General features: G+C 36.9%; 1 protein-coding gene across 1 annotated transcript in view; it reads left to right on the forward strand.

The window, feature by feature from the left end:
* ARMC1 (armadillo repeat containing 1) overlaps positions 1 to 13,627 on the forward strand; it is a 42,623-nt gene that overhangs the window by 11,048 nt on the left and 17,948 nt on the right. The window contains exon 3 of the mRNA XM_045455083.1: positions 159 to 250. Coding sequence (XP_045311039.1) covers positions 159 to 250 — 92 coding nt within the window. The remainder of the gene's footprint in view (positions 1 to 158; positions 251 to 13,627) is intronic.

Genomic DNA, 13,627 nt, shown 5'->3' on the forward strand with positions numbered 1-13,627 from the left:
TATCGCATTTAAAGAAGAGTTTCTAAATACTTCAAAACCAATTGATTCTAAAAACAAAAACTTATTTTTCATCTTTTTCCTCTTGCAGTAAGTTAGTAATGAGTTTAGTTTTGACTAGTCTGGAGTTGTAAATTAACCTGTCACTGTTTTTGCTGTAGGCTCTTCGGTACTTGGCAGAATGCCGAGCTAACAGAGAGAAGATGAAAGGAGAACTGGGGATGATGTTAAGCTTGCAAAATGTTATACAGAAGTAAGTACAATAGATGGTGTCTCCTAAGGCAGTGGAAAAATGGATCTTCCTGTTAAATGTATGTTGTAATATACAGTGAAATGTAATACATCATTTCACTGAAATTTTTATTCTAATATGAAGGCATACTTTTATGGGTTTTATGTTTAGGAGTGTTCTGATTGTCAGTCTTCTGATTATTCTTAAACATTGATATTAATAGTATATGAAAATGCTCAAATTTTATTTAAAATGTTGATAAACATGGTTCTTATGAATCATTTTTAAAAAGAGAAAATCCTACCTTTAAGTTTTGTGAGGTATATGTAAACAGAGCAACATAGGTTACTAATCACATTTGAAAGTAAGCAGTATTATAGTACCTTACAAAGTTCTTTTGCTACTTCATCCCTGTCTTACTCAAAAGAACCATCAGGAATAGACAAAGGTGTGTGTGTGTGTGTGTATGTATATATATATAAAGTATATATGTATATATATGTACGTATGTATATATATGTGTATATGTATGTGTATATATGCATATATATATATATATATACATATAAGGGAATATTACTCAGCCATCAAAAAGAATGAAATCGTGCCATTTGCAACAGCGTGAATGAAGCTAAAATATATAAGTGAAATAAGTCAATCAGAAAGACAGATACCATATGATTTCACTCATGTGGGAAGGTGGGGAAAAAGCGGGGAGGGAAACAAACCATAAGAGACTTAACAATAGAGAACAAACAGGTTGATGGAGGCAGGTGGGTGCGGGATATGCTAGAAGGGTGATGGGTATTAAGGAGGGTACTTGTAGTGATGAGCCCTGGGTGTTGTATGTAAGTGATGAATCACTAAATTCTACTCCTGAAAACAATACTGTATGTTAACTAAAATTTGAATTAAAAAAAAAAAAAAAACAAAAAAACATCAGTATCATGGCAAAAAAGCGCTTTTGATAAGATTTTCTGAGTATTATTAAGACATTTCTCAGAGACTTAGAGGTATTTAATTAGAATTTTAGCATATGGGTGGTTTTTAATTGCACCTTTCAGCTTACTATGGTTTTCACATCCATTATCTTTTTATGTTTCTTAAAACTTTTTGAGATAGATTTGGCAGATAACAATTTTATGGGTGAGGAAGATACAAAGAGTCCATGTTACTTGTCTGTAGTCCTTCAGCTCTCTTGCCCCTGGGAGTGTCTGGGTTTGTTCCTTTCTTAGTCTTTGCTGATTTCCTGTTAGAAGACTAGGAACTGAAGATTAAGTGTTTTGATATTTCCACTTTGTCTGAAAGCAAAAAAGCTGTGCTTCTGAGGCCTAATCTTAGTTTACTTTGTATTTTGATCTTCTACTAGACATGACTGCCTTTAAAACTATGAAGGGTAACCATTTAATTTATCTGATTTAAAGTGAGTAATCACCAACACAACTGTCTTCTATTGGCATTCCATTTCCTGCCATGCAGTACTGAGAAATAAAGTGTCCCAGTACAAGGTATACAGATGAGGTATTTTACAACAATACAGGAATTGTTACTCTTTAAACCCTTGCTCCCCACCCACCTGCCCAACTGCGTCTTTTTTGTAATAGTTCTGCTTAAAATTTTTCTATTTTAAAAGGCTTTGGGTGCCATTTCAGAGTCTGTATTCACCTTTAGTTTCTTGCAAGGTCTGATGCAGCTCCCCACATCAGTCTCAGTCACAGCTAGCTTCTGAGCTACAAGGGTGGGATATGAAGTCTCCATTTACAACCTTCCACCTCACCTTGAAAGAATTCATTAGTTGTAAGTGTCCTGTTCACATCACAGTTCTAGTGCAAACCTAATCTCACATTGCATCTTTGACACATCTGATGGTTTAGCTTATGCATAGATTCACCATGGAAACCCCCACAGCATTCTAGGGCATAAAAGAGTCAAGAATAATAAATATCCACTGTAAGTGACCACAAGAAAGAAATCTTGGAGTTTCTTTGGCTTGAGTGCTCACAAAAGTTCTTCTGTAATTCCCAAATGCTAAATGGTTAAATTATATCAGTGAAGAATCATCGAAACTGACTTCCAAGGTAGTGTGCTTTTTTTCTTGGTGTTCTTAGCTTCTGGATAAATTTTATTTTATTAATCTTATTTTTCAGAAATCTCTAAAATATTTATTTTTATGGGGTCAGCTGCCTGATAGGATAGTTCTGTGGTGCTTTGATCTTTGATAATGACCAGATAGAGGCTGAAGTTTTTTTCTTGTTTTTATTGAAGTGATCAGTTAGGAATAAATAATAGAAAGTATTAACTGTATCAATTGTGTTAATTATCTCTATGATTTGAGGTCAATTCCACCAGCAAAAATCTGGATTCTAGTTCTTACTTGAGACAAAGAATCTCTTTGACCCTAAGTTTCCTTATCTAAAGCCTATAGAAACACCTGCAAAGTGATTGAGGATCTAATGGATTATATATGTAGAAACATTTTGTATATCCTAAAAAGTTGTATAAAATAAAAGGTTTCATTATTGTTTCTAGTATGCTTCAATGCCATATAGGTAACAATTTTGTTTTAAATGTTTACTTTTGAGAGAGAGAGGGAGAGCAAGAGAGAGCAAGAGCCAAGCGGGAGAGGAACAGAGAGAGAGAGAGGGGAACAGAGAATGCGAAGCGGGCTCCCTGCTGTCAGCATCGAGCCCAATGGAGGGCTTGAACTCTTGAACCACAAGATCATGACCTGAGCCAGTCAGACACTCAACTGACTGTCACCCAGGCACCCCCATATAAATTAACTATTTTTACTGGCATATTAGCTCTTTTGGAAACAGTCAAAGATTTAAGCATAGCATGGATGCTTCTGTAGTGCAGTTTTATTCATATGATGAACTTAAGATTGTTGTCCTTTAACAGGTATAGTTATTGAAGTTGAAAATTTATGTGGTAAAAATTATTTAAATGTAAGAAATTCCATGAAAAAAATTAATGTTAATATGTTAAAATGTACTTTAAATCTGAACTTTAAAGATTTAGAGCAAGTTTTAGAGGTTGCATAGATTAAACCTGTAAAACAATTTTTTTTGATTGGCTAATGTTCTGGTAAATATGTGTATATGTGTGTGTGTGTATGTGAGAGAGACGTTTATAAAATAGTAGGGAGACTACTTATATTTTTGTAAGAGAAGTGGTATGTCCATTCAGGTCATTATCTTGGCTTATCATCTGGAAAAGAGATCTTGAAATGGAGTTAGAAATGGAAGAGGTTTGTTGTGGGGTAAGGCCTATAAAGATAGAGGAGGATGAAGCAGGATTAGACTCCAGTCTTTAGACTTCAGTGTGGATCTGTCATCTGTAAAAGGATAATGGAGAGGAAACCGAGTGAGGCAAGGAGAGTCTCAGATTGCATTGCAGATCTGATAGTCAACTCAAAGGGGAGCTCACAGCAAGGATTGCCCTGTGAATGAGACTTGCACTGGGCAGAAATGGCCACCTAGTGTCCCCACTGCTCAGTCATTGGCTGGGGCCTGCCTGTGAAGAGCCAGGCCTTGGTATAAAAGCTTGAATGGTGTGATGGATCTCAAAGCAATGACAGCTGCTACTCCACTTTCTGCACCCAAAGGGCAAGCAAGCTTCTTTCTTTTCTTTCTTTTTATTTAATGTTCATTCATTTTTGAGAGAGAGAGAGAGAGAGACAGAGTGCAAGCCAGGGAGGGGCAGAGAGAGAGAGGGAGACACAGAATCTGAAGCAGGATCCAGGCTCTGAGCTGTCGGCACAGAGCCTGATGCGGGGCTCAAACTCACAAACCGTGAGATCGTGACCTGAGCTGAAGTCAGACACTTAGCTTAACCAATTGAGCCACCCAGGAGCCCCAAGCAAGCTTCTTTCTTAAAGGGAGATCCATGCAGTGTATCTCCTTGGCTGCCACAGTGACTTAGTTTTATAACTCAAAGTGTGTTTTTTTCGGACAGTGTGGTGATCATCTTAGAAATTTATTGCTATATTTGAATGTTTTTAGAAGGTTAATGAAAACTGAGTTTTGGCTCGTAAACATTAAGACTGTGAAGTATTAGAGAAGTATTGGAATCAGGTTTTGGCTCAGCATGTTTAACTTGTTGTGAACTGTCTCATGGCATGGACTTGATTTTCTTTTAGGAAATTAGGTTGGTCTGGCATTTTTCTTATCTTTTCATCTACTTGGTTCTTTTGGGTACTTTCATTAAAAATCAGAACGTGGGGCACCTGGGTGGCTCAGTCAGTTAAGCGTCTGACTTTGGCTCAGGTCATGATCTTGCGGTCTGTGGGTTCGAGCCCCGTGTCAGGCTCTATGCTGACAGCTCAGAGCCTGGAGCCTTCTTCAGATTCTGTGTCTCCCTCTCGCTCTCTGCCCCTCCCCCACTCGCACTCTCTGTCTCTCAAAAATAAATAAACATTAAAAAAAATTTTTTTTTTAAATAAGAATGAAAAATTCTCATACATGGTAGGGTGAGTTTTATATATGCATAACTGCTTTGGTAAATGTGTGTTCTTTAGACATTTTGCATTGTGTCATGTGTGTTACTATATACAGATGTCTGATCTATTGATATCCTAACTTAACTAGTTTATGAACGAATTGGCATCCCATTATTATATAGATCACTTTGGTAAGCCATAGCACAAGAGATTTATATTATATACCCTAATTGCTTTCTTTGATATGGTTGTCCCATGAAAGCCAGCCAGTTAGGATGTGATTCCAATCAGTATTTCTTTTTGGGAGTACTGAGTTAGGGAGAGTTTTAGCTATGATTCTATGGAACTCTGCAACTAAGGAAGTGTAAAAATCTCCCCATATTCCAGAAAGACCCATGGAACATAATATGCTGCTCTTTTGACTGAAGGGAAACCTTTCACTTGGCAGTGATTGAAAGGGAAACCAAACCTCAAAAGTAGGTGTGGAAAGTGGACATTATTCTTCACATGGGAAGCCGAGAAAAATATTTTATAAACTAGGAGAAATTCTGCATACTAAAATTTTGAGCCTTAATCACTGTCTTATGTTTTGTGACAGAATTTTGCTGAGATTTTAACATTTATTTAACAGCAGGTTTCCTTGTGTTTATTGATGCTTATGGATTGATAGTTGAATTGACTCCAAAGTCACTATTACTTTCAGTTCTCTGTCATTGAGAATAAATCTGGCACTATGTTTTAATTTTAATCTCTTTCATAAATAACATTTCATTAGAGGTTAGAACCTTTTTACATTTTATTTTTTAGTTTTGGATTCCTGTTTTGGAGACAATTTTCAAAATGTTGACTTAGGAGAACATCTAAATCAGGTTAAGACAATTTGTATTGGTATTTATAGGACATTGTAATTTGTATTTTAGGAGTAATAGGTCTGCTATAAGATGCATTTTATAAAAGTGCTTGTGAATATCTAGTATGAAATATAAGTAAAAGCTGTTTCAATAAAATGTGGCATCTCAACTTTAAAATATCTCATTTCATCTGGAGAACTTCCTAAAATCCTAGATTTTTTTTTTTTTTAATTTTTTTTTTCCACGTTTTTATTTATTTTTGGGACAGAGAGAGACAGAGCATGAACGGGGGAGGGGCAGAGAGAGAGGGAGACACAGAATCGGAAACAGGCTCCAGGCTCTGAGCCATCAGCCCAGAGCCCGATGCGGGGCTCGAACTCACGGACCGCGAGATCGTGACCTGGCTGAAGTCGGACGCTTAACCGACTGCGCCACCCAGGCGCCCCTGTAAAATCCTAGATTTTGAAACAGTGCCATAATAAACAATGATCTGTTCTTCTTGCTAAAATCTTGGATGAAAAGTTTGTGCTTTATTTCTTTGTGTTATTTCCTTATGTGGTTTTTACTTCTTGTTTCTGTGTTCTTTTTAAAAAGTAGTTAAAATTTCTTTCATTTCATTTATTTATTTAATGTTCATTTTATTTTAGAGAGCGCAAGTGGGGGAGAGAGGGAGAGAGAGAGAGAGAGAGAGAGAGCGAGAGCGCGTGAGAGAGTCTTAAGCAGGTTCCATGCTCAGCACGGAGCATAGTGCAGGGCTTGATCCCATGACCTGAGCTGAAATCAAGAGTCAGATGCTCAACTAACTGAGCCACGTAGGCACCCCTTACTTTGTTTGATCAGTATGCAAGCCCTGTTCTCATTGTTTCTACTTGCCTCGTCAACATTTGCTCATTCCTTTATTTCTGAATCACTTTGTTTTAGTTGTGTTTTGTTTTTTTGAGCCAAATGGAAAATCTTTTTGTTTTACTTGGTGAACTAAGTCCATTTATATTGAGTGATTGATATATTTAATCTTCATTCATTTTTGTGATAGTTACTGTATATGTTATGTTGTAGTAGTTGTGTTTTTTTCCCTGCATGAGGTTTTCTTCTTTTACTTTGAAAATTTCTTTTTTTTTTTTATTTAGAGTTTATTTATTTATTTTGAGAGAGAGCACACAAGTAGGGAAGGGGCAGAGAGAGAGAGGGAGAGAGAGAATCCCAAACAGGTTCCACGTTCAGCATGGAGTCCAATGCAGGGCTCGACCTCACACGCCATGAGACCATGACCAAAGCTGAAATCAAGAATCAGAAGCTTAACTGACTAAGCCACCCAGGTGATCCTTACTTTGAAAATTTCTTCTCATACTTCAAATGGTTTGTTTTACTGTTACAGTGGTTGCTCTTGTACTTATACTTTTAAAAAATATTCTAAGTTGTCTGTTTTCTTATTTAAACTTCCACTATTTTGATTGTTAATTTTAATGGTAATTTTTTGATTCCCACCTGTTATGTGTTCCATAGTCACTAAACTTTTTCTACTTTAGTCTTTTCTTCTCCCTTGTCCTTTTTTTAAAAAAATTGTTTGAGTATAGTCAACACACAATGTTACATTAGTTTCAGGTGACTCCTTTTTTTTTAAGTTGGATTATTTCTGCTTTGTCAAACATTGATATGTTCTTTCATTCTCTTTCCCACCTTTGTTTTAAACTTAGATCCACAGTTAAATATAGAAAATGCTCATTGTCCTTTTTCAAAAGTTTTTCTGGTCATCTCTTGGTTTAAGCTCATTGTCTAGTAGATTGCTCAAGAAAGGCTCAAATATTCCTTGACTTCTTTCATGTTTAAAACCCCTTTTCTGTAACTTTAATACTTAAAGGACAGCTGGACTGGATCCATGGCTCACCTTTTGTTTTCTTGAGATTCTTGAAAATGTTGCTCTGCTTTGCCTTGATTTTTATTCTTTTTTTTTTTTTTTTGAGAAATCCAATGCCAATATATTTTATAAAAGGTAAGGGCAGTAGTGGTAGTTAATATATATTATCGGGAGCACTCTTCCATATAACCATTTACCTGCAATATCATTCTTTTTTTTTATCATGTTTATTTTTTATGAGAGAGAGAGAGAGAGACAAGAGCATGAGCAGGGGAGGGGCAGAGAGAGAGGGAGACACAGAATCCAAAGCAGGCTCCGGGCTCTGAGCTAGCAGCACAGAGCCTGATGTGGGGCTTGGACTCCGAACCATAAGATTGTGACCTGAGCCAAAGTCAGATGCTTAACGGACTGAGCCACCCAGGTGTCCCTTGCAATATCATTCTTAATGGCTGTGGTTACATTCCACATGCTTTGTAGTTTTTTTTAAGTGTCTTTTTTGTAATTATTTAGAACAGAGGTTGGCAAATTTTTTTCTGTGAAAAGCCAGTAAATGTTTTAGGCTTTGCTAGACATAACAGTCCCCGTTGCAACTACCCTGGTGGGTCAAAACAGCCATGGTTAATATATAAATGAATAGGCTTTGGCTCAAGGATCATAGGTTCCCTGCCTTGGATTTCATTGTTACCTAAACAGAGCTGTTGACTTCCTTCTTAGAACCTTTTTAATTTAGGACTGTTTTTTGCATTGAAAAACGAGGGATAATTTTCTGGGCTGCATAAATGTTACCAAAACACTTCTTAGCAAACAACACCGAAAAGAAAAGCAAAAGCAACTCCTAAAGGAAAATTTAAGATGTTTTTCAAGATGATAGATAGCAAGTCTTCAACAGTAAAATGATATATTCATTGATTTTATGTAGTATGTGGAGGTTTTAACTGGCCTTTATGAGCAATATGAAATGTTTATAGCGGCATCTAGAATTAGAGTGAATTGGTGTTTATGACCAATAAGGATATATATTCAGAATTAAGATTATTTTTGATATATAATAAAGGTCAAGTTTCTTGTAGTTGTGTTTTATGAATAACATGAACCTTTTCAGTATGGATAACTAATTAGAAAAAGTGGTGAGGAATCAATATACTTCATTATTTAATAGAAAATTACTGAGAACAAAATTCCAATTACTTAGATGAAAGAAATTTTCAAGATAGTCTTTTTTTCTGATGTCACATTTTAAAGACTGAACTAAATCCAGGGCATTAATCAGCTCTTTCAATTTGCAATTGCCTAAGAAGATGAGGGCAATTAATTCTTGTTTAATTATACAGTCTCTCATATTTATGGCCAAATATACCATAAAACTCTAGACTTCTTCTTTTTGAATGTTTTGAATGATAGTATTTGAACAGTAATTTTTTTTTAAAGACTAGCTTCCAAATCTGTAGACGGTCTTGGATTTTTCTTTTTGGTTTTAAAAGCATTTTTTAAAAGTAAGGAAATAATTATTTATAATTGATTTGTTGGGGAAAAAAAAAGGTATAATTTGTTGAACGGGTACTTCATAGTGCCCTGATCACGAAGTAACTGTAATTAACTTTGCTTATATGCTTTTGTAAATTTAATTTTGCCTAAGACAAAATTTTACTTAGTTTTGAGAGGGATCTGGGCCTGTAAATAGATCTCTTAACCGTTTCATAGGAAGGGTAGCAATAAAATTAGTCCTATGAGGTACACCTGAAAACCATACTTAACAGTGAGGCCATCATGTTGATTTGATTATGTTATTCTTTTAAAATCTTTTGGTTTTGGGGCGCCTGGGTGGTTCAGTCGGTTGCGCATCCGACTTCAGCTCAGGTCACGATCTCACAGTCCGTGAGTTTGAGCCCCGCGTCGGGCTCTGGGCTGATGGCTCAGAGCCTGGAGCCTGCTTCCGATTCTGTGTCTCCCTCTCTCTCTGCCCCTCCCCCGTTCATGCTCTGTTTCTGTCTCAAAAATAAATAAACGTTAAAAAAAAAATTTTTTTTTTAATCTTTTGGTTTTAAGTAGGTAGAAATTGAAAATCTTCCAGAAGGGAATTTATTACTGTGTGAAAATGATGAGATTTTGGAATTATGAAACAAGTTAAAAATGGTGGTCATAGGAGTATTTATTTCGTAGAACCATTTTTCTAATTATCTGTAATTGCTTTGTTTAAGCAAACATAAGATGTGTGACTATAAGTAAAGTTTTGTTGTAAATCCTTAATTTTCTTTTTTTCTGTTTTTTGGTAAATCTGTAATTTTTTTTTTAAGATTTTATTTTTAAGCAATCTTTACACCCCACGTGGGAGTTGAACTCACAAACCTAAGATCAGGAATTGTGTGCTCTACCGCCTAAGCCAGCTGGGTGCCCGAAATCCTTAATTTCCTAAATGAAAGTTAGTGCGAGTAGCCTCTGTAGCAGCACAGGCAATTGTAAATGCACATATATCACCTTTGCACATTGTTCTTATGAATAAATGGAATTCTCTTCCCTCACTGTGTTGCTACTAATGTGGAAACTGGTAATACAGGTGTATGAGAGAATTAAGCCCCAGAGCCCTAAGGAATCCAATAGATGTACAGATTATCTTCTCTCCTGTGAATCTAGAATGGTTTTAACTCTATACCATCCTTTGGAGAATTGAGAAAATTGTCACTTATAGTTTTTGTAGAGCTAATATCTTTTGCAGGACCTTAGAAAACGTGTTAGAGAAATGGTTTGTGAGACATATGGGAGTAATAATCAGGAAAAGGAAGGTTAACTTAAAGAAGTTGACAGCAGAGGTAATCTTCCCTTTTTTTCTAAAAATTCTATCTCGTATGGTAGTCGTTAGCCACATGTGGCAATTTAAATTTAAATTAAAATTAAATTAAAAAACCAATTTTTCACTTGTACCAACCTTCTTCCAAGTATTTAATATTCATGTGACTAGTTTACTACATTTCCATCATCTCAGAAAGTTATGTTGGTCAGTACTGTCCTGACACTTTTTGGGGTTTTTTTTGCTTTTTTGTTTTTTGTTTTTTGTTTTTTTTTTTAGAGAGAGGGCACAAATGAGTGAGGGCAGGGAAAGAGGGAACCAGGGCTCACTCAATGCGAAGCTTGTGTTCACCCATAGTGGGGCTCGAGCTCACTTCAAATTAGGGCACAAGCTCATGAACCGTGAGATCATGACCTGAGCCGAAGTCCGATGCTTAACCGACTGAGCTACCCAGGAGTCACAAAACTTCTTTTTTAAATTTTTATTTAGGGGCACCTGGGTGGCTCGGTTGGTTAAACATCTCTTTTTTTTTTTTCTTTAATTTTTTTTTTAACATTTATTCATTTTTGAGAGAGAGAGACAAGAGTGCAAGTGGGGGTGGGGCGGAGAGAGAGGGAGACACAGAATCTGAAGCAGGATCAAGGCTCTGAGCTCTCAGCACATAGCTTGACAGGGGCTCAAACTCATGAACCATGAGATCATGACCTGAGCTGAAGTCGGGTGCTTAACTGACTGAACCACCCAGGCTCCCAAACCTCTCACTCTTGATTTCAGCTCAGGTCATGATCTCCCGGTTTGTGAGTTCAAGCCCTGCATCGGCCTCTGTGCTTACAGCAGAGAGCATGCTTGGGATTCTTTCTCTGCCCCTCCCTAATGCTCTCTTTCTCTCAAAATAAATAAATATATTTTTAAAATTTATTTAAAAACATTTTTTGTAGAGAGAGTGAGCGAGCACAAGGCGGGGGGTGGGGGGAGGGAGAGAGAGAATCCCAAGCAGGGTCCACTCTTAGCATGGAGGTTCCATCCCATGACCCTGGGATCATGACCTGATTCAGGATCAAGAGTCAGACCCTCAACCAGCTGAGCCACCCAGGTATCTCTAAAACTTCCTTGCCTAACTGTTTAAAAGGCTATTTTTATGTTTTGGATTACTTTTTTTTTTAAATTTTTTAAAGTTTATTTAGTTTTTGAGAGAGACAGAGCACGAGTGGCAGAGGGGCAGAGAAGGGGGAGACACAGAATCCAAAGCAGGCTCCAGGCTCTAGGCTCTGAGCTGTCTGCACAGAGCTGGATGCGGGGCTCAAACTCACGGACTGTGAGATCATGACCTGAGCCGAACTGACTGAAGCCGCCCAGGTGCCCCTGTTTTGGATTACTTTTATTTCATAGATTATTTTCTTAACAAGTTCTAGTAGAAGAATTACAGAGTCAAAGAGTATTTGGAAAACAATATTTTTCCAGTATTACCAATTATATTCTTACCAGTAGTTTACATTTTATTGAAAATTGTCAAACATTGGGTGGATCACTACATTGCTGTTCTCCTATTCTACTCTCTCCAATTCTAGATCAGTTTAAAAAAAATGTTAAACCATCTCTGTTCTTTGAGGTTGACATAAGATGGATGGCTTGGGTGGGTACATAAACTCACTGAAAATGTAGAAAATTTTTATATTTGCATTTTTTGTGAAACATTCTCTAATTTTACACCAGATTGTCAAGGGGTTAGTAACCCTGTATGGTTTAGAACTACATTTACAGTTGTTATTCTGCAGAATAGGAAGATAATTATTTGATGTTACTGTGTTTTAATATTTTATGTCCCTACTGCTTCATCTGGAAACAAAGTTTTTGAAATAGTGTATGTGCATTTCAAAAATTTTATAGGAAGCTCATTAGTTGAATCTTCTATTTGATGATTTTTTAATTTGATGCAAACACTTGAAAACAATATTGGTGGTGAAGAGGGGTAGCAAAGACACTGGTTTTTTTCTCTCTTAAATTCATGAGTATCTGTAACCACTGTCCTCCTATTCTACAACTTTTGGTTGGCTGGTATTTAAAATATCTCAGAACTAAAAAAAATAAAAGGGGGCTCCTGGGTGGCTCAGTCGGTTGAGCGTCTGACTTCGGCTCAGGTCATGATCGTGCTGTCTGTGAGTTCGAGCCCCGCGTTGGGCTCTGTGCTGACAGCTCAGAGCCTGGAGCCTGCTTCGGATTCTGTGTCTCCCTCTCTCTTTGCCCCTTCCCCGCTCATGCACGCACGCGCTGATAAACAAACGTTAAAAAAAATTAAAAAAAAAAAAAATCTCAGAACTGCAGTGACCTTTTCAGTACTGTGAAACAGCTATCAGAAGAGTGCTGAGACATTTCACCCCCCCACCTCAAAATAGTCTTTTTGGTAGCTTCTTGCAGTACACAGTCAAAATCATTCAAAGTAATTGATCTCTGTGGTCCACGGTAGCCCAGAAAAGCACCTGGTATAGTAAATTGAGTGCTTGGAAAATTGCCAGATTAGTACCCCTGGAACTGAAGCTCTGTATAGCTTAGAAGGTTTATAGTCTGAATATCAGAAATTGAAGTGTTCTTGCTCATTCAATAAACGGATGGCAAAAAGTTTTGTGAGGCTTTGTGGAAGGTAAAGAGAGAATACATATCCATTCCTCAAAAGAAAAAAAGAAAATTATGATCAATAGTATAAGTACAATCATAGTACTTTAAATGTAGAGGGTGGAATGGATTGTTGGGGTGGGAAAGCTTCACAAAGAAGATGGTGGTTGAGGTTGAACCTTCAAGGAAGGAGGAAGAGTTAAAAAGCTTGTCTTATGGTTGAGGAAAAGGCATCTGTAAAAGGTGTTCATAAAAAGACAAAATGAGCTGATGTTGGCAGAGCTGAATGGGGACAGATTTAAAAGCCTTGAATGTATGTTATAAGGTTTGGATTAATTAAGCTTATCTGTAAGTGAAATGAGGGTTATTTTTTATAGTTATGTATATTTACTGTTTATTCAACTAATAAGTGTTAGATCTGTGCTGTCCAGTATGGTATACACTTGCCACACATGACGATTTAAGTTTAATTCAAAGTAAATAATCATGTTTTTAATTGTGGTTGGTCAGTAGCTTCATGTGGTGAGTGGACAGTGCAGCTATCAAACATTTCTATCAGTGCAGAAAGTCTTTTGGACAGCATGGCACCAGATGTTTATTTGAGGACCTATAGTAGGATTTAAGAGTTTAAGAATGGAGGAGCTCCTGGGTGGCTCAGTGGGTTAAGCATCTGACTTTGGCTGAGGTCACAATTTGTGAGTTTGAGCCCCCTATCATCGGTCTCTGTGCACTCTGTCCCCCCCTCCACCCCACTTCCCCTCCCCTGTGTGCCTGCACTCTCTCTCTTTTCAAAAATAAACATTAAAAATTAAAAACAGTTTAAGAATGAAAACTTTTGTTTTTAGTTGTGTGTGTT

Source organism: Leopardus geoffroyi, chromosome C3 (genome assembly GCF_018350155.1).
Source record: "Leopardus geoffroyi isolate Oge1 chromosome C3, O.geoffroyi_Oge1_pat1.0, whole genome shotgun sequence".
Lineage (NCBI taxonomy): Eukaryota > Metazoa > Chordata > Mammalia > Carnivora > Felidae > Leopardus > Leopardus geoffroyi.